The sequence below is a fragment of the Sceloporus undulatus genome, unplaced genomic scaffold (assembly GCF_019175285.1).
Source record: "Sceloporus undulatus isolate JIND9_A2432 ecotype Alabama unplaced genomic scaffold, SceUnd_v1.1 scaffold_23, whole genome shotgun sequence".
NCBI classification, from domain to species: domain Eukaryota; kingdom Metazoa; phylum Chordata; class Lepidosauria; order Squamata; family Phrynosomatidae; genus Sceloporus; species Sceloporus undulatus.
In genome coordinates, this window is record NW_024802945.1 from 989,179 (window position 1) to 1,015,675 (window position 26,497).

The 26,497-nt window shown below is 43.3% G+C and overlaps 2 protein-coding genes across 2 annotated transcripts in view; one reads left to right on the top strand and one right to left on the bottom strand.

The window, feature by feature from the left end:
* Positions 1–4,129, top strand: part of LOC121917552 (protein phosphatase 1 regulatory subunit 37-like) — a 41,665-nt gene extending 37,536 nt beyond the window's left edge. Inside the window, exons 12-13 of the mRNA XM_042443609.1 lie at positions 602–692; positions 1,319–4,129. Of these exons, the coding sequence (XP_042299543.1) occupies positions 602–684 (83 nt within the window). The 3' untranslated portion in view covers positions 685–692; positions 1,319–4,129. The remainder of the gene's footprint in view (positions 1–601; positions 693–1,318) is intronic.
* A 1,456-nt stretch (positions 4,130–5,585) lies between these two features.
* LOC121917556 (NTPase KAP family P-loop domain-containing protein 1-like) lies at positions 5,586–25,453 on the bottom strand. The gene is made up of 4 exons (XM_042443620.1): positions 25,351–25,453; positions 11,765–11,936; positions 8,736–8,867; positions 5,586–7,994 (listed from the first exon to the last, which is right to left on the bottom strand). The coding sequence occupies exons 1-4, from the start codon at positions 25,393–25,395 to the stop codon at positions 6,331–6,333; spliced, it is 2,013 nt and encodes a 670-aa protein (XP_042299554.1). The 5' UTR covers positions 25,396–25,453; the 3' UTR covers positions 5,586–6,330.
* Positions 25,454–26,497: the final 1,044 nt, after the last annotated feature.

Genomic DNA, 26,497 nt, shown 5'->3' on the forward strand with positions numbered 1-26,497 from the left:
AACTATCATGGTGTGGTGATTTGAGTGTTGGATTAGGACTCTGGGAGACCAGGGTTTGAATCTCCACTGGGCCATAGACATGCAGTAGGTTACTTTCTATGCTGCACTTTCCCAGCCTCAGAGGAAGGCAAGGGCAAACCCCTTCTGAACAAATCTTGCAAAGAAAACCCTATGATAGCTCCACCTTTAGGTTCCAGCCATTCTCACTTCCTTGTGGACACGTTGTCTGACCTGGTGTCGCTTTGTGGATGAGATGGTTGAACTACATGTGGAGTTTCCCTCTGAAAACCAACCATACCCAAGCACTCCATGTGAATGTCTGAAGAATGTATGTATAGATAGAATTTTATGTATAGAAAGAAAAGAGAATGTAGAGTCAATGCTGGGAGTAAGCAGATCACTTTCCCCAAGTCTTTTGGACTGCTGCTCCCATAAGCTTCAGCCAGCAGTGCCAGTGATGAGAAACATATGGGGATTGCCATCCAAAACCTCTGGAGGGCACCAGATTGCCTATCCCATCGTACCCTGCAAACACTCCTGGAATATGTGAGTGGTTCATTGGGTGGCTGACTCTCAGAATCTCCACTCTGCCTTTTTTCAGAGCTGAACTGTTCCAAGAATGAGAAGGAGCTGGAGGAATTACTTTTGGAAGCGAGCCTAGAGATGGGGCAGGAACCAATGTGACACTTTAGGTAAGGCACTTACAAATGCGCAGAGGGAGAATCTGTCAGCTAGAGGAGGGATCCAACAAGTGCTCAAACTACTCCTAAGGACACAGACAATTTATCCTTGGAATAGCTTCACTCAGGAAGGCCTGGTCCAATTGCCACTTCCTAAAAGCACAAGTTAACCTTAGTGATTTCACTGGGTGTTTGCTTTTTTGTATATACGCTTTAAGCTTGGGGGCTAGAGTCTGGTGGCTGAGGTTGGCCTTTTGAGAGTCCCATATGCCTCACTTATTGAAATCTGTATTTCCATTTCTCATCCTTTTCCAAACACATCGAGTAGTTATTAAGGGAGAAGGCCTACTTTGGGTTATGTGAAATGCTTGAGAGAAGGAGTGGGAAATACTCATTTGCCATGTGAGAAATGAGGGCAGTGAAAATGTGAAGTTTAGGAGATGCTATATTTTCAGAGTGGGCAGATTATAAATGAGAATAGCCACATACATGATGTAGTTGGGAAGATTGTATTATAGGCATTGTACAGATGTATAGGTAATTAGCCATTTGGTACAAAGCAGATGGCTTACCAAACAGTTCCCTTTATAGCCGTGGTCCTCTGAACTCTTTATTTCCCTTTCCTCCTTTTCTTTCAGTTCTGGACCCTTCTATGTCAAATGGGTTCGGTTTGGGAAGAGCCTATCTAGCTTTACTCCCCCCCTGCACCATGTGATTCTGAGGAAAAAAACCTGACTCTGCACTACAGAGGCAATACAACCCCCCTTCCAGAACTTCATTCCCAATTATGCCCCTCTCTCACCTTCACATTCTTGATGTCTTCCCTCTGAGAAGAGAGGCTGTGCAGCCAGGCTGATCAGGACGCAAAAGAAGTGAGAAGAAAAGTCCTTCCTTGAATACAAGGAGTGAACTCGTGATGCCTCCTCTGCTTTCCGTTCCTCTCTGCAAAACTCTAGCCAAGGCACTTGGCAGTGTGTTCCTTCTTGCTGGGATGTCCCTTCCAAAGGTAGTCACAAGGGAACTTAACTCCCAGACTTTGGTTCAATGGGCAGGAATCCTCTTTCCAGTCTAACTGGGAGTTACTTTTTTTGCTTTTTTCAAAAAAAAGAACAAAAGCCCGAGAGGCGAACAGCGCCTGCGTTCTTGTTGTCTGTGCATTAGACTTGCAACAGTCTCCTGGAAAACAGGACACTTAAAGAGAGAAGGGCAACTCTCCTGCATCAAGATGGAAAAACATTACTGTTTTGCAGCCTTCCCCGTGGAGAAATGTCTTTCGACCAGGCAAAGACTACTGAGGCTGCCGATCCACAGCACAGACTACTATTTATTTTCATTTTCATTCCCTCTTCTTAGTTGCACCTCCTTGTTTGTTCGTCTTTGATTTGGTGTCTATTTATAATGGAACGGGAACAGTTTTCCTTTGAATCTGCGATACCTTCAGACTGACTGGGTCTCCCTTCTGGTTTTCAGAGTCAGCCCCGTGTGGAAAATTTGCTTCACTTTGCAAAAAAATAATAATGGGAGGGAGGCTGTGGGTGTTGTTGGGGGTTTCTGATGGGGAAACAGAGAGGGCAGCAGAAGGAGTGGGGTGTGGGTGAGAAGGTGTTGTGCATCGATGGATGACTTTTGCCCACGAGTGAGCTGCTGTGGTTTGAGCCACTCTGACATCTCTTCATTTTCAGTGGACACAAAAGAAGAGAAGAAGAAGAAAAAAGGTAAACTTCTTGCACTTCCAAGGAAGATATCTCTCCTCCCCTCCCAAAGCCATACCGTGACAAACTTTTGGACAATGGGGGAGGAAGTGTCTATGGGGTATTCTTCTGTTTCAAATACAGTAAAACTGATGGTAAAGCTTCAGTAAGCTATCCTGGTGGGAGAGGGCAAGGTTGTTTTGGTCTTTGTCCCCCACCCTTGTGATAAAACTGACTTGAGAAACTTGAGGATGCTGCTGATTTGTGAGTAGTTCCATCTGCCCACTGTCCCTGAACTTAACACTTCTCTTCAGGTTGCAGAGTACCTATACTTATACCAGCGGTGAGTGAGAATGTAGCTCCAGTAACAGGAAGCCAACTCTCCTCTCACCAGGGCTCTTCACTCTTCAAATTTACTATTGTCCTAGAACCAGACTGAATTCCCTCACTAGCAAAACCGCTTTCCCTTCCTTTGGGAATCAGGGGCAAGGGGGTAGGTGGGAAGGGAAAGAACATTGCACCCTCAATTTAAAGCATGAGTCTTTCTTCCAGTTGTGTTCCTTATGGGGAGAAGCTCCAAGTTTGGTGCATCTTCTGGTAGGGTGCTCCTCCTCAGAAGTTCTGTTTTGGTCAGCCTGGTACTTGGAGGACTGAGCTTCTGCCAAAAAATGTATGCGATGTTCTGGGGTGGGGGAATCCTTTAATTTCTCAGGGAAGGGCCTTTTGCAGCAACCCCATCTCCTTGTCATGTAGCGCTCTTGCCCTCAAGAGATAAGCCAAAATACCTAGGACTGTGAGTAGAGATGATGGGGCTCACCTGCATGGTCTCCCCGACTCCCCAACCTGCCTGTTGCTGTGATGCATCCAGGCTCAGAGGTCCCAGAAGTTGTTATAGAAAGCTTGCAAAGTCTAGATGCAGATGGCCTCTTGGATAGTAGCAGAGGCTAAAATCTTTTCCCCAAAATTGTGTGGAGGGAAACTTTCTCACCAGGGAGGGATCAAGGGTGGGAGGGTGAACCGCCTTCTTTCTCACATGGTTAAGGTCTGCCGTAGCGGAAGGGGTTCAAAAGAAGTGACCATTCCTTTGGTTTTAGACCTTGGCGACCAGAAGCACAGGTGCTCTTTGGTTTGTTGAAATCCCCTTCTTTTTCTTCCCCCAAACACCCCGTCACTATGGCCCAATCCAAACTCTTAGTTGGTCCATAACTGACTACTTTGCCCCTCTCCACTGAAGCAAAATTTAAGGTACAAATCTTATCATTGAAGCAAAAATGAGGAGGACTCTCTCTTTTTCTCCACGGACAGAGGAAAAGGCCTCTCCCCTGCAAAAAAAGTAGGGGGTGTTGGCTGTTGGGTAGATGTAGAATCTAAAAGCTTTTTACTTTATTATTATTATTTTTTCTTAAGTGCAATAAAATCTTTTATCAGGGAGCTAGAGAGGACACTTTCGCTGCATGGAGTTTTCAGGCTGGAGAGGCAGAAACACAACTGTGTGCCCTTCATCTGCTTGTCCATGAGTCTCTCTTATACACACACACACAGACACACAAAGTTGAGATACACAGACACCCTTATACAAGGAATTTCTGCTGCGTGAACACTACATTTACAGAAAAGATGGCGCCAGTTTGATTTTGTGTTCTTTTTTCTTTCTTTCTTTCTTTTTTTAGAGCTAATGTTTGTCATTCCTTTCTGTTGTGTGTGGAGTTTTATTTTTGTTGAGAAACTGTCTTCTATTAAATGAAAAGCTGCATTCATCAAGTGGCTTATCTTCATTTCTTTTGGGGGGCTGGGCTGAAGTCATGGACAATATTCTTTGTCAGACAGAAAAAAGACATGTTATATCATATGCATCAGGTGGATGTCAAATGATGGCAGACTGAATTGAAATGCAGACTAGGAGCCCATCCACATTATATAAGATTAGCCTTGTGACCCCACTTTTAACTGCCATAGTTCCATGCTATGAAATCCTGGGATTTGTAGTTCCACAGGATACTTAAAATTCCCAGTCTTGAGAAATCTAGTGCCTTTGCTGTTTGCCTTCCAGTCAGTTCTGACTTATGGTGACCCCAAGGCAAACCGATCATGAAATCTTTCTTGGCAAGATTTGTTCAGAAGAAGTTTGCAAATGCCAGCTTCTGAAAATCTGACCTGCCACACTCAAGTCAGGATTTGAACCCTGGTCTCCAGAGTCGTCGTCCAATGCTTAAACCACTGCACCATGCTGGGGCTCTACAGCTTCCCCAAGCTACAAACCCCAGGATCCCATAGCACTTAGCTATGACAGTTGAAGTAGAATCATAGTGCTATTATTGTATGAAGTGAATGGGGCCCTGAACATACCAGGACCTCTTTCTGAGTACACAATGTCACCATGTTGACACCAAATTAACTGTCGTGGTTGCATGACACTGAGAAAATTAATTTCCCTTCCAATTGTAATGAATGCTCATGAGAATGAGAACCTCAAGGGTATGTGCGTGTGTGTGTCAGATGGTCCCACACTACCTGCCATGGAAAAAGTCCTGGCACTATTACATCCTGTGGTGTAGGGTGCCCCCAAAGCTTTGTGTTGTGAGTTCATTTCCATGGCTTCTTCCCCAAAAGTTTATTCAGGCCCTTCTGTGAATTTAGTGGGCTCTGCAAAAGGTTGCCTTGTCTTTAAGAATGCTCTTTAAATGCTCTTTCTCCTATGGATCCTGGAAGCCTGGGACTCACAGAGCAGGCAACTGGAAAATACTGTGGTGCTCCCTATTTTACCAGATGCAAGTTTGTCACAATTGTTCAGAAGGAAGAGTTACCTCTTAAGAGCCTTTAAAATGGAAACAATTATTTAGGAATCCACTGGGTGGCATGAGTTACCCTCCTTTGGGGAAAGCTTTATGGTCACTCATAGGATCACAGAGATGCCTAGATCTCAAGGGAACTACTTTTCGGTTTAGAAAAATGTGCCCATCCCTACCCCAGAAATTGGGAACATTATTTTTCTTGAGTACAACTCAATGTTTGCTAGGGATTTCTGGGAGTGATAGTACAAAAAACCCCCCCCCCCCCCAGCTCTCCTTTAGAGTTAGTCGCATGGGAAGATGCAAAGAACTAGACAGTTCAGCACATCCTCATGTTTCTAAGGTTTCAATAGCTGTTCTCCACAAGTATAGTTTTTGCAGCCATACGGGTGAGAAACGTTCCTTCAAGACCCAAAGATTTCCAGTAGTGTCACATTTTCCGGTTTTATGCATTTGTAAAACACTGTACACATATCCCTGGTCAGCTGTCACAGAATTAAGAACATGAAAGCATAAGAGCAGCCGCATTGGATCTGGCAAGAAGCCTATCCATTATGTTTATACCATCTGTCAATTAATACTGACTTTTCTGCCATGTCCCTGGCTTCACTTTTGCCTTTCTCCTTCAAATCACAACACAAAACTAAAATTGGCAATAGTGCACATTTGATTTCTTTTTTGGCCTCTCATTCTCTCTCACACACATATTCATAGCATTCATAAATTACACGCAAAACACAAAAGAGGTTCAAATGCGCCATTTAACATGAAACGTGAAAATGCCCCACATCTATTCTCATCCATTCCTTGGTGCAAATTGTTGCGTGTTCCCCATCAAAAGGAAATGTTTGACAGACTTCACCCAGAATTCAGGTAACCTTCCCCACATTACTTTGTCTGCTATGAAACCCTTGGCTAATTCCCAGAGGATTTTGGGAAGTGTTCTAGGGTGCATGCTCAGTTCACAAGGTATGGCATCTTGCGCTTCCCTATCACCCTTGCTGAACTGAGAAATTGCCCTAGAAAGTAGCCAACACATTTCTGCAGCTTCATATAGGGTAGCACAAATATACTTTTGAAATCGTTTGTCCCCCATTACTGAATTCATGTTACTAACTGATCAACTGTTTTGGGCAACCTCCACAGAAGCACAGTTCGAAATTGACCATCTTAATCCGTTCTGTCTGACTCCTCTGCTTCCTCTTTGGCACAGTACTTTTCCAGGGACGCCAGCGACCGCAAGTGCCCCATCCGGTGCCTAATGGAGTGGTCCAAGTTGACTGTGTACTTGATGTACTTCTCCCCTTCCTCCACCAGGAAAGGAAAGTCGCACGAAAGGAATTTCTCAAAGAGTTCTGGGTCGCCATCCAAAGCCATGATTTTCTCAAGGTCCTTGTATTTGGAGAAGAGCTCCTTGCAATTCTCGGTGAAGACTTGCCACATTGATGCCTTGTGATAGTCATGCGTTGGTTTGCTCTGCATCCTATCCTCCATGCACTGTAGGATCCAACTCAAGCGGCAGGGCCACTGGTTGGACAGGACCACCCAACCTGCCACCGACCGAGGACAGATTGTGTGCCTCAGAAGATGTTGTTGGGTCATCAGCCTGATGGTAATAGGGATAGTATTGACGATCCTCCTCATCTGGACGATGCTATCAGGGATATACCTGTAAAGGCAATCGTATTCATTGTGCAGGCAATGGAAAGCTTCATGGATGTACTGCACAGCCTGAGTGTCAATCTGATGCTGGTCCACCTCAATGGACGCTTCCATGTCTGTCAAGGCTGCCGCTTCTTTTCCTTTGGCCTTTCTGACTCCCTGTTCTACATTTCTTGTGATGATCCTGTACATCAGGTCTTCCCGAGTCTGGAAAGCCTCATGCAAGAACCGCATTTTGGATCGGGTGCTGATCTCTGGGATGGAAAAAGGCAGCGTCACAGTGCGATTGAGGTAGAGGTAGCCGTTGTCAGCCATGCCCTTCATGCAGCCAGCTTCCTCTAAGCATGAAACGATGACGCACGGGTCCACCACCAGGATGAAGATGAAGGGAGCATTGGTGTCCGAAAGGAGTGTGTTGATGGCATTGAGAACCCCAATCACCCTTTCTGGGTAGCACATGTCCAAGCTGGTGATCTCAAAGACGATCCTCAGCCGCCGCCTCTCAAAGATCTCCATGTAATACACGAAGTTGGTGAGGATTTCAATCTCTCTCTTCACCGCACTCATGAAGCCCAAGTGGCTGGTGAATTTCTCATCGCTGGTCATGCTCTCAATCTTCCTCTTCTGGCTAATGATCAGGTGCTTGATCACGGGAGCAATGGCCAGGACAGCCCCTGAGCCAGAAACAGCAGCGATGGTGCTGCCAAGGATCTTCAAGACACTGCCGTCTCTTATCCCCGGCACAAGGAAAGCCGTGGCAGTCAGGCCTGCGCCAGCTATCAAAACGACTGCAAGACCTCCAGCGGTACAACAGACTTTCTTTTTGACCTTCCACTCATTTTGGCTGAACCCAGAAGCAAATCGTGGTCTGCTTCCGACCACATGGTAGAAGCTGAGAGGAAGAGGCCCAAAATGGTGGCGGATATGGTCGCACAGGGTGGTGACCAGCCCAGCCCACAGCTTGTCGCTGCCGGCATATTGCCAGGCGCTGAATCTTATGAAGAGGAAATCAATGTTCTTTCTCCTGAGGTGGACCTCTGTGATGACCGGTTCATAGAAGACCAGGTACCAGAGGAGTGTGAGATAGCTCCAACCTTCTGCTCTCCGAGGCCTCTGGTGGGTCTTTCTATACTCATTCTCTTCTCTCCGAACCGATTCTTTATGCATACATCCTGGGTTAAAACAAAAAGGAGTAACGTTAATATGGGTAAAAAAAGAAAAAGAGTACAGTAATGTCAATATCTTGGGTAAATTAAAAAGGAATAACATCAATATGCCAACTTCACAATGCTCAGAAGAGGAAGATTATGTAAGGATGAGAAGAATTTTGGAAATTATACAAAAAATGTTTCAAAATGTGTTTGTCAAGGGCTGAAATGATGATACGATATGATGAGAATTCTATGAGTCTGTGATTCAGAGTTTAGGACCTGTGCTATGCAAAATTCGCATATTTAATTTCTCACTGCTCACAAATGGAGTATCAGCAGGCAGCTTAGTTAAGGTTTGGGTTTTGCAGTTTTCCCACTTTTGCTGGGCCCTGTGTCTTTAACCCCCACAAATGTGGAGGGCTGACTGTATAGCAGTTGCTCCCCTGAGCTGTTCAGTTCCACACCTGGGATGCAAGATCTTGGTCATCCCTTAAAAAGTCAAGAAATGAAAACAATGCACCATTAAAAGATCTTTCCTTGTAAACAATATGCCAAAACCTGGCAAAATGACGTTTTCTCCTGCTGATAGAAAGGCAGAAAGGAGAGAGCCAGTTGAGTTTCCCTAGGAAAAGGGCTGGACAGCTACCAAGGTGCATCCACGTTTTGCATTGCAGTTTCCCTGCCCACTCTCTGTGGAATATAAATGTGCCACCATTTGGATCCCCTTACTGACCCAGCTGAACCCTTCCGGTCGAGACTGACCTGCAATCTGATCAAGCAATGAATGGAGCCGCGTTCCACAGGGTGAGTAGAAGCCCACGGTGACTGGGGTGGAAGTGTGGCACAGGGTCTTGGACAGGCTGCAGCAGTAAATGTCATCCTCTGTCAAGATATCTGAGGAGAGGAAAACACTTTGGTAACCATGAACTTTAGTCATGATGGGGGAAATACATAACTAGGTGACATGGTAGAAGTGCCCTCCAGGTACATTGAATTGCAACTCTTATCACTTCCAGCCATATATAAGAAAGAGGTCTATACATTTTTAAAATCAAGTGTAAAGCTTTTATTCTTTTGTGAGAAGTGATGCCGCTGAAGGTAAAAATTAGGTCACAGTCTTGAGATGGGAGAGGAATATATATATATGTATGTATGTACCCTCCAACTTTTCATAGATGAAAATGGGCCAAGCAACATCAGAATGTGGCCAAGATGGCAAAAATTATTAATGAGGGAGAACACACAAGCTACAAGTGTCTGCAGCAGTTTGCTTTTGTCTGCGCTTACTGGGAAGGGCAAGGTTCTGCATATCCTCTCCTTCCACTTTAGTTAATGGAGTGCAAACCACTTTGGCACTTTGAACGCAGTTTGCAGCAACTGAAATAAAGCTGAGGGCGAGGGGGGGAAATAGAAGGAGAAGAGAGAAACTGGGACATTTCAAAAGCAGCTGAAAAAGTGGGACGACAGAGGATTAATCGGGACTACCTGCCAAATCTGGACAATTGGGAGGCAGATAACACCAGAGAATACCACCAGTCTCTCTGTTAATGTTCAAGGGCTGAAGTGAGCCTCAAAGGAAGGGGAAAGTCCCTGGATCATTAGATATTTTTGACACAGCGCTGTTTCTTCTTGCAGCAAAAGAGTGTGAACAATAATATAATAATTAGGTTGGGAGCATATAGGTGGAGTTGAGCATTCATCTGCAAGCAAACAATGACTGGCAGCAGGAGAGCGTAGGAAGTCGGCAGCTGATTTCCAGATCAAAACCCAGGACCAGCATAAATTGAAGTTGTGTATCATCGCAGTAAGAATCTAGTTTGCGCATGCAAAGCCACATTCTCCTAAGGCTTTCGTGTCATTTGTTAGCATAAGCATGAACTGTGGGCTGAGAGACCTTTGTTTGGCTAATAGCTAAAAATATAGTACACACATGTGCTTCCAGATGGATAGTTTGTCTAGTGTAAAATAAATGCACAATCCAATTTTTTAATAGTGCTATGAAACAATCTTATCTGGAAACACAATATATTTGCACTATATTTTAGCTATTAGCCAACAGCGAGTATAAAGTCGACCCCATGTTCTCCAAAATGAGTCCAGCATTTGAGATAACAGACCTCCATCTAGTAATTCATCCCTGAGTTTCTTTCTTAAATAACATAAAGGACTATGACAGTTATCGAAATAACAATTTAGTATGTAACTCGACAGCAATTACTAGAACGTAACTGCTTTCACCGCGTTACAGCAAAAACAACATTGTCTTATGGAAGCTTAGAGATGAAACACATTTATTATGGCACAGACTTTCATTATAAATTGCCAGTAGCAAAGGATATGAGAAAAGGAAAAGCTCTGCCACAAAGGATTAACATAAAGTGCCAGTGCCAGGCCTTTCTAATGAATAAAAGAACAATATTCAAACCAGTTTCAGAAGGAGACATTAATTAGGTTCCCAACTACAGAAAGTGTTTACAAGATGTAATAAAATGTTATACTTAACAGTTAATCGTCCCTTAAGAAATTATTATTATTATCATTTACATTTCAAGTGGTGGATAGAAAAGCCACTCAGAGTTAATTCTTTTTCCAAGGTATACGTTGTTCTTTGAAGGCTCACAACAACAACAAATATTCGACGTAGCTAGAACATTTTCCAATTTTGCTTGTTTTTTGTAGTTTGATGTTGTTAATAGTATTATTATTATTATTATCATTTATTTATATTTGTTGTTGTTGACAATCACCTTACAGAAGAGGAACGGGTTGTTAAAATTTTGGAGCTGGATGGATAAATTGGTGATGCCGATTAAAGAAAAACGATTGGGAATTGTTTTTGCTACATATGAATGTGAAAGGAGGAAAGATTTGGGTTGTGGATTTGGAGATCTGAAGCAATTTTGTTTATTAAGTCAGAATATTAGAAGGAGTAGCCAGCTTGTTGGGGGCAATTGCCATATATACCCAACTATAAGTCTACCTCCTGTATACATTGATTGATTGATTGATATGACCTATGGATAAGTCGAGGGTAAAACTTGGGGGCAGGTAATAAAGGATCTAAAGGATGAAGGAAAGGAAAGCAATGCCAAAGAACTTACAAAATCCCAGCTGGCATAACTATTTGTGCTCAGACTAAAGGCTGGATGGATGAGAAAGTAAAAGGGGATCAGTGCTTCCAGGGCAGATTAAACTCTTGCCTTTCACCATATATATATAATATAATATGTTAAAATACAGTACTTACATTGACCCATGGATAAGTCGACTCAATTTTTTCGGTTACTTTTTTAACCTCAATTTCTAGAGTATATGCAGTATCTTACACTTTGCAAACCGCTTAGTACATCGGTAAACGGTACAGAAATGTACTCGCTGTTGCTAAGCCAAGATGACGAAGCTGACGTACTTTGGCCACATTATGAGAAGTCACAACTCACTGGAAAAGCCAACAATGCTAGGAAAGATGGAGAGATATAGAAAGAGAGGAAGACCGCATGCTAAATGGATGAGTATGAACTTGCAAGACCTGGACAGAGCAGTGGAGGGCAGAGGGTCTTGGAGATGTCTCATCCAAAGGGTCGCCTTGAGTTGGGATCAACTTGAAGACAGTCAACAACAAGAACAACAGAAGGTATTAGGAAAGTAAGGCTGCTCACAAAGCTAATTTTAAAATCTATTTGTTAAAATCCTGATGTATCTGAAAGGCTTGGATGTGAAAGATGATTTTTCCTTTCTCTCATTCATCCAGATATACTGTAGTTGCCTTGGGTGCGTGTGACCAGTCTTACCTCTCCTGGGATGGCATTCTGCACTTGCCATGTGGGCCCTCTCTCCTGAGCAGAGGCAATGCGCTTCATGATGTTCCTCGCAGTGATGCAACCGTGTGATCTCCTCATCGGAGGAACTCATCAGCACCGGAGCTGGGCCACCTCCGACCACAGTTCCCAGGGAGACGGGACCCTACGACACAACAAAAAACAAGCAAATGCGCACCGTATTCCTCGACATTACCTTTCACAGTTGACAGCTCAACTTCCACCCCACCCAAGGTTGCATTTCAAGCCTTCTGTGAGCATCCCATCGCGTCCCCTTCCTCCTTCTTTTGTTTTGAGAAAAACCATGCTGTCAGAGAGCCAAAGCAAATAGCACAACACAAGGTACCTTTTCCCTCCGAGCGACAAGGACAGGAAACCTCCCCGGCCGGGCCAAGTTCTACTCGAGGTTAAAATGAAAACATCGCAAACCCAAGAGGTGTGGCAAATTCAAACGAGTTTTAAATCTGGCTCTGCATACCGACAGGAGTAATTAGCAGGACAAATATTTCAACCCAGTTGAGAAATATAATTGACTCCGTGGCAGATCGAATGGGTGTTGCCTGGATCTTTTAAGAGCTGGGGATATTACAAAAGTGGACTGAATATGACAAAAGTGCTCCTTTTGGATTAGCTCAACCCATCTGTCTAAGCCATTGGATCACACCAACAGTGGCTAAAATGCCGCCCCAACACCATACTTGTTTGACAGGAACAGTCCCAATTAATCTTTTGCTGTCTCACGTTTCCATATGTTTTTTAAAATGTCCCATTATCTTACTCCACCCCTTACTTTCCCCCTTCGTCCTCAGCTTACTTTAAAGGCTGCAAACTGAATTCAAAGTGAAAACAGAGTTTGTATTGCATCAGTGAGAAGAGGGTTGGAATCTCGCCTTTCCCAGTCAGCTCAGGCAAAAGCAAACTGCTGCAGCGTTGCCTACCTTGTGTGTTCTTCCTCATTCATGACTTTTGTTGTTCGGCCACACTTGCTATGTGTGAAATACTAGCAGGCATGCAACTATGCCATACCCACCATAAAAAAAAAACACCCTACAACTCCCAGGATTCCATAGCATTGAGCCATGGCAGTTAAAACAGTGTGAAACTGCATCATTCCTGCAGTGCAGATTAGACCATGGTTAGTGGCAAGCAACAGCTGTGGCAACGTAATGTTTGCGAATCTACGTTGTAGAACAGGGTCATAACTTCTGCTGGATAGCTCTACTGAAAGGAGTTACTACCAATTCTATTGATTATTGATTAAAATTACTCATCTCGTCACGCTACACAAAAATAGTACTATATTACATTTCAGTTTTCACAATAACAGCTTGAGGAATCCTGGGGTTTGTATTTTGGCGAGCGACTAGAGCACGCTGCCTGAGAATTTGTTGTTGTTGTTGTTGTTGTTGTTGTTGTGTGCCTTCAAATCATTTGTGGCTTAGGGGAAACCCCATGATAGGATTGCCTTAGGGTTGCTATGCGTCAGAAGTGACTTGAAGGTGCACAACAACAATAAAACCTAAGTCAAAACTGTCAAGAGGTTTCTTCAGAGAGGGTTTGCCATTGCCATCCTTTGAGGCTGAGAGAGTGTGACTTGCCCAAGGCCACCCAGTGGGTTTACCCCTCCCTAAACCTACCAATCCCAGGATTCCATGGTATATTGCCATGAGAATTGGAATGGAAGACAAGCACCTCAAATACATAGTGTGATTGGAGCCCTGGAGTTTGTAGTTCGGTGAGACACTTCTCTGGATTAGACTTTCCAATACACTTCCCTAAACTGTAAATACATATGGACTGGTCATAACACAGGGCAGCTGGATGATACCTAATGTGGCTTCCTATGGTGAATGGTGATTTGATCCCTGGTTTCCTGGCATCCAACACTCAAACCAGTATACCATACTGCCTCTCTTTACTCTCTTGTTTAGGGGCCCACCAGATGTTTTGGGCATCTGGACGTTCCAGGCAGCCAAGTCAATGGTAAGGGATTGTGTAAAGTTGTACAGTCAGCATTCTGTATCCATGGTTTCTTTATTTATGGATTCAAGCATCCACGGCTTGAAAATATTAAAAAAATATATAAATTCCAAACTCCTTGATTTGATATAAGGGACATCATTTTACTATCCATTTTATTTAATGGGACCTGAGCATCCACAGATTTTGCTATCCAGGGTATGCAACCAAACCCCAGCGGATACCAAGAGCCTACTAAACATCTGGAGAGCAAGAGTTTCCTGATCATTGCACTTGAAAATAGGTGTCCTTTGTTCCTGTTGCCATAAAGTTGTGAACAGCGACAACCAACAGAGTAAAAAACACGAGCATGATGAAGACGAACCTGCAGTCAACACCCAAAAACAAGTCAGAAACACATGGCATGCTTGAGCGAGAACTAGGTATGATGTACCTGGGTTGCAGGGAAGGATATGATAGTATACTGCATATAGTGTGGCAATGTCAGCCCAAGCCTTGTCTACTTAAGGCCAAGTCTGCAAACTTCTGGAGCTCTGGTCCTCCCTTTCCCCGCAAACGGGGGTCTCTTCTTCCTAGGATTGGCTTCCTTTCCAGGCCTTGGAGTCTTATGGGGTTTTGCTGAGATCTGTTTATTCACAAATGCATATAGTGCTTTTCAGAAAGAAAAAGGGGCAACATACAGAGATAAGCAAAGACTAAGAACAACAACAACAGGGCTGGAACAATGTGATCCCCTAGATATGGCTGAATGGCAAATCCGTACCTTCCAAACATCCAAATTAACCCCTTGTCATCCCGTTTTTTCCAGCTGTTTTTAAAAGCAACCTCCTCCCACTTTCCCACAACATCTGTATAATGTTGGAGGATTCAAAGATATAGCCGCGTTAGTCTGTAGAATCAGTATTGTAGAGAGATTTTGCAGCAGCTTTGGAACTAAATGAAAGAAAGAAGTTGGCAGGATGAGTTTTGGTAGGCCTACATCCAACATTATACAGATGAAAACGGTTTGAACAGAGATAGTGTACCTTGTGGCTCATTTGTGTATTACTGAACCTAGGCAGAATTGATCATTGTAAAAAATTGTGAGAGCCATTTCATGTTTGTTTGTTTGTTTTAGGCATGGAAATGACTCAACTCCTCTCTATTATGCAGTGAAAAAGCCTGTGAAAAGAATCACACGCTTGTGATGAGTAAGCCTTGTGGTCAGGTCATATGTTTGTGGATTGTCTCAGCTCAGGTGAGGAAATGTTGCATTGCCATAAGGACTACCTTGCTGCTGGATCAGATCAAGAGCTATTTAATCCAGCATTTCGGTCTGGTGGAAACTAGCGACACAATGTGTAGGAACATGGTGTGTGACGATGACACACCGTTTGTCCCAGATATCCAGAACTCCAAGGTACACTGCCTTTGAACAGCGAGGCTCAGTTTAGCCATCCAGACTACTAGCTGCTATTAAAAGTTCTCCATTAATTTGATTTAACATTTTCAAGGCTGAAACTATGGAAACACTACAGACTATAGTTTCCAGAATCCCAGTAGTCATGATAATTGTGGGAGTTGTAGTTCCAACCTCTGATCGTATTAATTTGTATGTAATTTTCCCTGCTGCTCCAGTGTTTTCTTTAACCGAAGCTCCTCAACTTTTCTCTCCTTCTTTCCTTCCTTCCTTCCTTCCTTCCTTCCTTCCTTCCTTCCTTCCTTCCTTCATCTCTCTCTCTCCTTCCTTCCACCTTCCTTCCTTCCTTCCTTCCTTTCTCTCTCTCTCTCTCTCTCTTTTCCTTCTCTCCTTCTTTCTTTCCTTTTAACTTTATTGACTTATCCATGCAAAACAAAATATAACCACAACCATATTTATTGTGTGCGGGGCTTGGAAAAACTACTTGTTAAAAGTAACACATTCCTGTTACTCATCACAGAGTCTGAAAAGTAACTGGTTGTCATGATTACACTATTAGAGAAGTAACTAGTTACACTGTTTTTATTGTTCTTTTCCATCTATTACCTGTTTTTATTTGCCCTTTTTAAAAAAATTTAGTTCCCATCATTACTTCAGAATGAAAATTTAAACTTTGTAAGAGAAAGGCATAGATAATACAAAGGGCAGGGTTGCCAACTGACTAGGAAAAATGGCACGACCTGCTCTTTTGCCTTTAGCAGCAGCACCTTGATCTACCTACAGTAGCAGCTTTTAACAGAGGGATAAAACGAAGCTTCTCTGACCGACTTTTGCAGCTCAAACTGTTCCTGGATTTGTATAAACCCAAATTGGGCAACCTAGGATTAGTAGCTGTTTACACATCTGTGTATCCTACTTTGCAGGGACAGGGAGCCGCTTTTACTGGCAGGGCTCTCATGACTTTTAACAAGCTCAGGTGGAGATGCAACTGGTAACATCTGAGCATTTCTGCGCTATTAGTGGCTTGGCCATTAGATTTCCGCCCTGCTTGCCGCCCATTAATGCGCACCGCTTCTGACCAGGATCGCAAAGTATGGCAGTCCTACTATAAGTATTTCCACCCACAGAATGGGATAATAGCCAGTGGTTAAGCTGGCACTTGAAAAACAAATGCAGGGAGGAAAAGAAGTCTGCAAACTCTTCCAATGTCCTGATTTGGCTGTCCAAATTCATCCTCTTTTGAACCACTTTTCCAGCTGCTTTTAATCCATGCTTCTTAGTCATGCTCAAAATAGAGGTCCTAACCACAAAGGAGGACAAGATATCAGAAATAGTAGGACGTTGCCAAATAAAAACTTTGCCATTCCTCCTGGACAGAAGGCTGAAAAGTAGCCATGTCCTTGGAAAGGAGGGCCTCTGGTCACCCTTCTGTACAGCGAACATCTCCTTCCTGAAACCGAATTCAAAGTGTAAAGTGTAATTTGTACTCAAATAACTCAATGGAGGAAGAGAAGGGGTGGAGGTGGAATTTTTCACTTCCCAGTAGGCTCAGGCAAAAGCAAACTGCTACAACTTAAACAGCGTACCTAACTTGTGTGTTGTTCCTCACTAATAACTTTTGCCATCTTGACCACTGTCTGATGTTGCTTGGCCACATGTGTCCCAGTTTTCTTTTGAGAAATGCTGGAGGGTATGGGACACAGTCATTCAATAAGCCTCTCCAAACAGATGCAGTCAACCTCTGAATACAAGTTGTGAAACTTGCAAGGTGAAAATGTCTCTTGCCTTTCATGATCTCCTTGTGGACTTGGTTCAGTCACTTAAGCGCTGAGGCCTTTTCCCATGTTTCCTTTCCAAGCAAAGTTAGGCAGAAAAGTTTTTGCTGGTAGTTCTTAGGCTTTGGAACGCCCTGCAAAAGGATGCTAAGATGCTACCATCCCTATTCCCATCTACACTGCAGAAGTAATCCAGGTTGACACCACTTTAACTGCCATAACTCAGTGCTATAGAATTCAGGGAATTGTAGTTTGGTTCCAGAACCAGTGCAGTTCTGGAACCAAACCCCAGCGGATACCAAAGGTCCACTGTATGTTCATACCCTCCAACATTTCTCTCTAGCACCAAAACAAACTACAATTCCCAGAATTGCACAGCATTGAGCCACGGCAGTTAAACTGATGTCAACCTGGATTATTAATGCAGTGCGGATGCATTCTTATGAAATGTTTCCTATTCCCCTGTTTGCTCGGTTCGATTTGTGTTGATGCTTCTTCCTTGTTTCCACAAGCAGCTTGGTTGTTCATTAAGTATTTCTTCCAAAACTTACTGTAATCCATTTTGTGGATTTAGAACGAGAAGACAAATAAAACCCTTTAAATGAAATAAGTGGGAAAATAATGTTGCTGGCCACTGCTGGAAACAGGATCCAGGCTTTAGCAGAGTCTTGGTCTGACCCAGCCGGTAATTTTCATACGAAAGACTGTTATACGGAAGCTGAGACAGTTTATGGAAATGGAAATGGATGCAAAGTCACGATGATCATTCAACCACATGGAAGCGTTAACAGCTCAGCAAAACAATACTCGGAAAACCAAGGAGCCAGGGAGCCTGGAAGAGCTGAGCTTGTGACTAAGGTTGCAGAGGAGGCAGCTTTGTTTTGACAGCCAGCAAGTGATACCAAGATATTCACAACCGTCTATTATGATTATTGATTAGGAAGGAATTTCCTGCTATTATATACCCGACCTGCCCTGCTAGTGAGTGCAGTTGGAAAGCAGCATTAAAATACTGTAGATCCAAACATAAAATAGCAGTGTATTTAAATACCTGACGCTACAAGGATGGACAAAGCCTTGCTCCGTTACTCATGTAAGCCTATTGCGCCTCTAAACAGAGGCAGATAATGCAACATGGGATTGTCAGTGCTGGAAAAGCTCCAGTCTGAATCCTGTTGTTAGTGTGAAGGCAAAGGCTTTCACAGTTGGCATCCATAGTTTTTTGTGGGCATGCTCCGAGGATGCCAGCCACAGCTGCTGGTGAAACGTTAGAAAAAAACTCTTCTAGAATATAGACTCATAGCCCGAAAAACCCATAAAGACATTTGTTGTTAGTCTCAATTTTAGGAAGAAGGGTGATGCTGTATAGCTTTATAGCTGATGCTAAGTGAAATTAGCACTATTTGTTTGGAAGGCCCTCACAACACCTCTGCAAATATCTGGCCAAACCATCCCATTCCCTGGCACCCGGCCCAGCATTTTTACAAACCGAGGAAGGAATTGCCTAGCCTGTCTTGTTTGACATAGGAGAGACGCTTCCAAAATATGCAAACACGCAGAGGTAATGTAGATAATGCACTTCTATTTGTAAACCGAAAAACAAAGGCAGTAGTTGGAAACACGCTCATATGTCTTTCAGGGCATGCCTTGCCATGGAGCCTGGAGAAGTTCCTTTTGGGGACTACAGCTCTCATCATCCTCCAACTGGCATGGCTTCTGGGATTCTGGGAGTAATAGTCCACAGAAGACAACATTCTTGCAAGCTCTGGCAAACATGTCATTTAGTCAGTTGTTGCTGGTTGACCCCATTGGCTTCATTTTTATAGTGATACTCATTTTTATAGTGATGATGCATACTAGCTATGCTCTATTACTCTTTAAAATTCTTGTAAGACATCCAGAGCACTTTGGTAATAGGAAACCTACAAACTGTTTGCATGAATAAGTACAGGCTGGGGCCTAAATACCCCAAAGGCACTGTATGCCTCCTGATCTTGCGAAGCTAAGCAGGGTCAGTCCTGGCTAGTACTTGGATAGGACACCATCAATGGACACCAGGCACTGTAGGCTATATTTCAGAGAAAGGAGCTGGCAAACGAAATTCATGGTGTTGCCATAATGTGGATAAGCAACTTGAAGGCACAGACACACACACATCATCCATTCTCTGCTTATGCCTAATCTCTCTGTTGATTCAACCTCATTTTCCCTTTCTCCATTCCCTTGTGCAAACAGATCAGTATAAAATAAACCTGTTCACAATACTGGGACTCTCTGTATTTCCCAATAATAATAATAATAATAATAATAATAGGTTTATTTATATCCTGCTTTTCCATAAGGATCAAGAATGATTCCCCCTATGAAATGCTCCTTCAGTCCCAAGATTTCTAGCACTTGCAATCACTTAAAACCTCAGCTGAGTATTTAGAAATGCACCCAAAGAAAAAGGCCAGGGAAAGTGACCAAGGGAATGTGAACACAGCAAATAGCGGAGTTCTAGGTGTGGACGGATTTCCATGCCTCACTTTCTGCAATGCTAGAAATGGGTGGACTACAGAAAAATGTCATTAGGAGGCAGAAGTCTTACTGAGGAAAGCAAAGTCCTAAATTCCCCCCACCCTGATTCCCAAAGAGCAATATGGTTGGAGAACACTGCCCCATCATCCTGTGTAGTGTATGATTTCCGTGTTCCCACTTTTATGCCTTTCCTCGCCAATTTAAGGAGTGGCAATTTGCAGAATAGCTTCTTGATGTGGGCAGCCTATGCAAGGTGTCCTTTTGCCAACAGCAACTCCTTCTGTTGATGAGGAAGGAGATTAAAGCAAATGAGAAGATAATACAGATAGTTACTTACAAAGCCATCACTTTGAACGGCCATGGCCACATCTTCTGGGATGCTGGGATTTGTAGTTTGGAGAGGGCTATTTAGAATTCTTGGACAGAGAGCTCTACTAACTCACCAAATGACAAACCCCAGGATTCCATAAGATGCAGCCAAGGCAGCTAAAGTGGAATCATAGAGCAATAATTCTGTAGTGTGAAAGGGACCCTGGCCAGAAGTATGAGGACTTGCCAAGCTGGCCAAACAACTAGTTTACCATTGGCGGCCCAAGACATTTTGGTGCTAGACCTCAGAGTCAAATGGTGTGCTAACACTCAGTGGCAATCTGTCTATCATCTGTTTATCTGTCTATCTTATCTTATCTTATCTATCATTACTTTTTTGGAACTACAACTCCCTGAATCCCCCAGCCATCATAACCATTGACCATGCTGGCTATAGTTTCTGTGACTTTTTTTGGACTTCAGGTTGCGGATTCCTGTAGCCACTGGTTGTCACGCCTAAGAGATTTGGGGAACTGCAGTTCCAAAAAACCCAATGTTTGCAAGTTCTGAAGGATATGTGTAGCTTAAGGGCTAGTGTACAGGTCCTTGCAAAGTCCCATTTTACAGACATAAGCCCCCAAAGGCGAACGGACTTACCGCAGGTCACATATGTGACCTTTTGAAGAGAGCTGAGTCAAGATTTTTCAGAGGTTAAATTCCTTCTCTATCCCACTGCAGCAGGAAGCAGTTCTCCAGCCACCAGCGAACCTGGTTTCTCTCTCCCCAAAGCGTTTACAGCTCTGGGAGGGACCCAAGGTGCTCGATTCCCCTCGGCTTCACTCCTTTTACTGTACAAGGAGGCAGTTGGGGAACATTCCTGCTTCATGGCCTCCACCCCGATCTCTCGCTGCCCAAGATTACAGTAGCTCCCCTGACCTGTTTTATTGAGCCAGGTTGCGACATGTGGAGGCAGACATTGCAGGCACCTCGACTTGGCTGATAAGAAACACTGAGGTTCATTTCAATGCCATGATGCCAGAAAACCAGTCTTTGCAACACATTGCAGCTATTGTAACATGGGGTATAGCTATGAGAGAGTCAGCATGGCGCAGTGGTTTGAGTGTTGGACTACAACTTTGGAGACCAGGGTTCAAATCCCAGCTCGGCCATGAAACCCGCTAGGAGACCTCAAGAAAGTCACTTACTCTCAGCCTCGGAGGACAGCAGTGGCAAAGCTCCTCTGGACAAATCGTGCCAAGAAAATGCCATGTTAGGTTGCCATACAACTTGGAAGCACACAACACACACAATAATGGGGCAAGCGGGAGGAGGAGAGAGAAACCGGGAGGTTTTAAAGGCAGCTAGAAAAGTGGGACGACAGAGGATTAAATGGGGCTGTCCCTGCCAAATCAGGACACAAGAGAAACCCATACATATAAATCAACTTTGTATATACATTGCCACCATGACTGTAAATCTGGGTTCACATTCACAGGGTGATGCATTGCGTTACGTTTAGTGTGATCCGTTTTTGGATTCAAAACTGGAGACGCTTGTCCCCACCTGGGGCCACTACTTTCCCTCGATGACTAGTTCATTCAGAGTTCCTCTGGACTGGATACTCTAATCATCAGAGATTAAGGCCTAGAGAATTACATTATAATGTATGCAAGGGTATAATTTGTTAGAACGCATTTCAAAGAATTAGCATATATTTCACTACTTGATGCATGCATTCAGAACTTGGAAATATTGCCTTTTTAGTCAATAGTCTCCAGAACCATGTTGACGGAGGAGGATGGGAGTTGTAGTAACAATGACAACGTTATGAGCATTATTTCTCATTGATGCCAACGCATCTGAAAAACAACTCACAAAAGTTGGGGTTTTGCGGATTTTAAAATCCCGTTTCTGTATGGGATTTAACCAATCCCAAAATCCGAAAAATGAGAAATCCAAAACACTTCTGGTTCCAAGCATTTCGGATAAGGGAGATCCAAGGTGCATTATCTTAAATCCTTTTAAAATATATATATATATATATATATAATAGGATTGTGAATATAAGAAATGAAGTGACAAAATGTTTCCGTTCTAGCATGCTGGACATTGATATTGATCTGCCAGAGAGCAGCCTCTCAGAAAACTCATACATAGGTCACAATGGAAACTTTTACTCTGTGTGCTTCCTTTCCTTTCAATCTTAGGTTGGGAGGTAATACATCTCTGAGTGGAGCAGTTTCTTGCATATGTTTTATAGCCACTAGGTATTGATTAATTCTCCATGCATTTATATAACCTAAAACATTTATTCACTAATAGAGAGCCAGTGGTTTGCATGTTGGACTATGACTCTGGAGACCAGGGTCCAATTCCCAGCTCAGCCATGAAATCCACCAAGTGATTTTAGGCAAGTCACACTCTCTCAGCCTCAGAGGATGGCAATGGCAAACCTCCTCTGAATAAACTTGCCAAGAAAACCCCATGACAGGGTCAACATAAGTTGGAAACAACTGGAAAGCAGACAATAACAATCCCTTTTGAGCTGGAATGTGAAAGCTCCATCTCAAGATGATTAATCATCCCTTTTATTTCCACTCTTTAGCTTATGAATACACTCACTTATGATGCTGTTGTTGTTCTTGTTATCGTCATCATTATAATCGTCATCTATGGGAGTCGGTCAATTCTACTTAAGGGAAAACCAAGTGCAGAGAAGTGTTGTAGACTGGGCCATTGTTTTTCACTAGGGTTTGGTTTCAAGACCCCCCTCCCCCTTGGATAACAAAATCCATGGATGCTTAAGTCCCATTAAATGCAGTGGCATAGAAAAATGGTGTCCCTAATATAAAATGGAAAATCAAGGTTTGCTATTTGGAATTTGTCCTTTTTTGGAATATTTTCAAGCTGTGGATGCTTGAATGCATGGATAAAACATCAATGGATAAGGAGGGTCGGCTGTAGTAACTCTCACTCGACTTCCACAAAGGTCCCAGAAATAAACCAGGACTGAATATTCTCACAGCATTGGACTTTATCACACGGGAGGAATTTCTCTTAATTTCGAATGAAAAGAAAGTGGGGCCAGAACACATTCACGTGTTCTGGCCCCACTGAACTGGCGAATTCACATGAATTGCTGAACTGGCGAATTTGCGCGAATTCGCCAGTTCAGCAAATTTACGTGAATTCGAATTGCATTCGAACTGACTTCCCATTGCCTGAAAATAGCTTGCCATTGCCCAAAATTGCATGTGATCACCTCTCACGCAATAACGTGAAACCCCATGGTTGTGTTCGGACTGACTTCCCATTGCCCAAAATTGTGTGTTGTAGTCTATCACACAATAATGTGAAACCCCATGATTGCATTTGGATTGCCATTGGATTATAATTCCAATTTCCCTTGTCTGATAACGTCTATTGTCTCACCATCTTAGTAGAACTGTAAAGCTTTACCCGGCTTGGGTTCAGATAATCTGAAAGCCGGTGTCTCCCTATATAAACATGCCCAGGTTTTAAGATCTATGGGGCTGGGCTTCCTTTTGATCCCACCACCCTCTTGCTCCCAGTTTCTGGAGATCTCTCCCATGGAAGGATCAGTTGTTCCACCATCTGCTTTCTTTCAGCCAGCAAGCAAAGACCTTTCTATGAAGGCAGACCTTTGGCTCTTAACTCATGTTGCAGAAGGATGTGTTAATGGAGCATACAGTGCTTTTATTTATTTTTTCTAATGATGCTTTACATTGTATTTTGTGGGTTTTTTGGACTATGTGGCCATGTTCTAGAAGAAGAGTTTATTCCTGATGCTTCGCCAGCATCTGTGGTTGGCATCTCCAGAGAATGCATCTTCAGATAATGGCATTCTCTGAAGATGCCAGCCACAGATGCCGGCGAAACGTCAGAAGCAAACTCTTCTAGAATATAGCCACATAGCCCGAAAAACCCACAACGAACTAGGGATACCAGCCATGGAAGCCTTCGACTTCAGAATGCTTTACACTGTTTTAACTATGTTTTTCTAATTCAAAAATTATTTAGTTATTTTGAAAACTTTTTTGGGGAGAATAAGATTTCAGCCATTCTTTGATTTAATTCGTTCTCATACTGGGAGGAAAAGCAGGATGTAAATTAAAGAGAGAAAAACAAAGGAATGAAAGAGGGAAGAAGGGAAGAGGAGATAGAGAATGAGATAGAGAGATGGGGAAGAGGAAGAAAACCAGGCAGTTTGGGAGTGGAGTGAAAAGTCTAATTTAGGTGATATGAGGGTAAAAATGATGTTGCCAGAATTTGATTTTTTGCATTGGGGAATATTTTCTTGAGACCTAGCATGATGTTGTACTTTGAGTGTTGAACTATGGCTCTCGAGACCAGGGTTCGATTCCCTGCTTGGCCATGAAACCCATTGGGTGTCTTTGGGCAAGTCACATACTCTCAGCCTCAAAGGAAGACAATGGCAAACCTCCTCCTGAATAAATCTTGCCAAGAAAACCCCATGATAAGGTTGTATTAAAGTCGCCATAAGTTGGAAACAACTTGAAGGCACACAACAACAACAACAAATATTTCCCTCCCTCTCAAGTCTTTCAGTCATACTTTGGTTGCTCCTAGCAGCCTAGTCATATTCCTAGGGAGGACTTTCTATGGAAATGATATCACCAGCCTGGCGTAGTCTTTCTTCCTCTCAAGTCATATCCTGGTTGCTCTTAGCAGCCAAGTCATATTCCTAGGCTGGCCTTTCTATGGAAATGATACCCCAGTTAGAGCATTGGACTGGGACCTCAAAAACCTCAAAGGGCCACTGTGAGGATAAACTGGGGAAGAGAAAAGTCACACACAGCATCTTACCCTCATTGGAGGAAAAATGGGATATAAATGTCATTAAATAAACCAAGATCATAGCAATATATAGTGTTCTAGAGAAGACAGCTGGAAGAAGTTAGCTGCTCATCTTGCTGAGATCCCCACTCACCTGTCAGCAGCAGTCTTCTTCTGTTTGGTGGCAAGATCCCATGGCAGTGATTCTTAATCTATCAGACTTGGAGGACCAGCCATTTGTTTACCCCAATGTGCCAGGGATGCGGATCCTATTTCTGGTTACTCATTGGCCATTCTATCCATTGGCCACAATTTCTTTCTTTCTTTTCTGGAAGCACTCCAGTAGATGGTCAGGGATTGGCACTGCTACCCAGGGGATGTTCAGGGATTGGCATGGTACTCAGGCAATGGTCAGGGATTGGTGCTGATATTCAGACCATCACTTTAAGTAGCATTGCCCTCTGACACTTGAGTGGCATAAGGGAGTGCATGCCATCAGCGGCTTCCTTTTTTGAGCCACACTTCCATTCTATTCATGGCATGCTACCCTAAGCAGTGGTCTCATGACACACTGCAAGAAACAGGTGAGCAATGGTGATCTTTGAGACATTTTTGAACTACAGCTCCCAAAATCTGTTACCATGGACTATGCTGTCTGGGATTGATAGGAGATGTAGTCCAAAAATGTCTGACGATGCCCACCCTGTTCAAAGATGTCCAAGAGCTGGCCCAGAAGAATCACCCATAGATATTCCTACCTTGGTGCATTCCTCCATTCCTTTCCTCTCACCCATTGGGTACATCTGGGCCTCTCTGGGATGGTTTTAGCCTCGCTGCTGCTGTTTTCCTCCTGTCTTCATGGATGGTCCACTTTCCCCAACTCTTCTTGTGTCCCTCTTCTCCTTTGTCTGCCAGACACACGTGCCACATCTAGCTGGCTTCTTTCTTTTAATCCCTCGCACGCCTCCTGTTATTTCCTTGAGATTGTGGAGGGAAGAATGCTCTGTGACTAACCCTCGATGCTGCCTGAAAAGTGGAACCTTCTCCAATCGCAATAATTATTACTTGGTGCTGGTGTCAAGTAGAAATTCAAGCTCTGCAAGGGATAGAATTAAAGTCTGGGAGATGGGAAATCACTCTTTCTTCCTTAACACAGGTGCATCCACACTATAGAAATAACACAGCCTGATGCAACTTTACCTCCATCCTGCAACATCCTGGGATTTGTAGTTTTGCAAGGCACTGGCACTCTTGGGCAGAAAAGGCTAAAGGCCTGGTAGAACTACAAATTCCAGGATTACAGGGAATGGAGCTACAGCACTTAAAAGTGGTGGCAAACTACCTTATTTCTACAATGTTCGACGCACCCCACGTGAATCAAAAAACGAACCATTTATTCCACAGGTTCAGTTAAAGCTAAATATGACTTTTAGTGGGAAATACAGTACTTTGTTTTTCTTAAAAGCCTAGGAGGAGATGGTATGCATATTGTAAATATGTATTGTAAATAGGAAATTATGAACAGGAAATTGGCACTTTTATTACTAGCCTTAATTTGGGATACAGAAAAACAACAGGTGAAGATTTCCCTTTTATCTGCTTCCAGGAAAAGTTTTATATAGTTGTATTTTTGCATGCAAAACTGTTGCAACAGACTCTAATGATTACTATGATGATAACAGGACATCAGGCGACAACAACTATGGTTCCAGTGATGACAGGTGCTTTGGAAACGATTCCAAGCAAACTGGTAAAACGTTGGAATAAAATAGTCATAAATCGGACCATAATAGCCCAATTACAAACAGCGTTACCACTTGGAGCATGTCATGTTTTCTAACAATAGATTTCTTAGATTCTTAGAATCCAAATCGTTGATGGTCCAGAGTTTCACTCAATAATATC

Coding starts and splice junctions, on each gene's coding strand:
- LOC121917556 (XM_042443620.1), bottom strand. CDS start 25,395: ATGTACCCAATGGGTGAGAGGAAAGGAATGGAGGAATGCACCAAG. Junction 8,868..11,764: donor AGAATGCCATCCCAGGAGAG/GTAAGACTGGTC, acceptor TCCTCTCCTCAG/ATATCTTGACAGAGGATGAC. Junction 7,995..8,735: donor ATTGCTTGATCAGATTGCAG/GTCAGTCTCGAC, acceptor GTTTTAACCCAG/GATGTATGCATAAAGAATCG.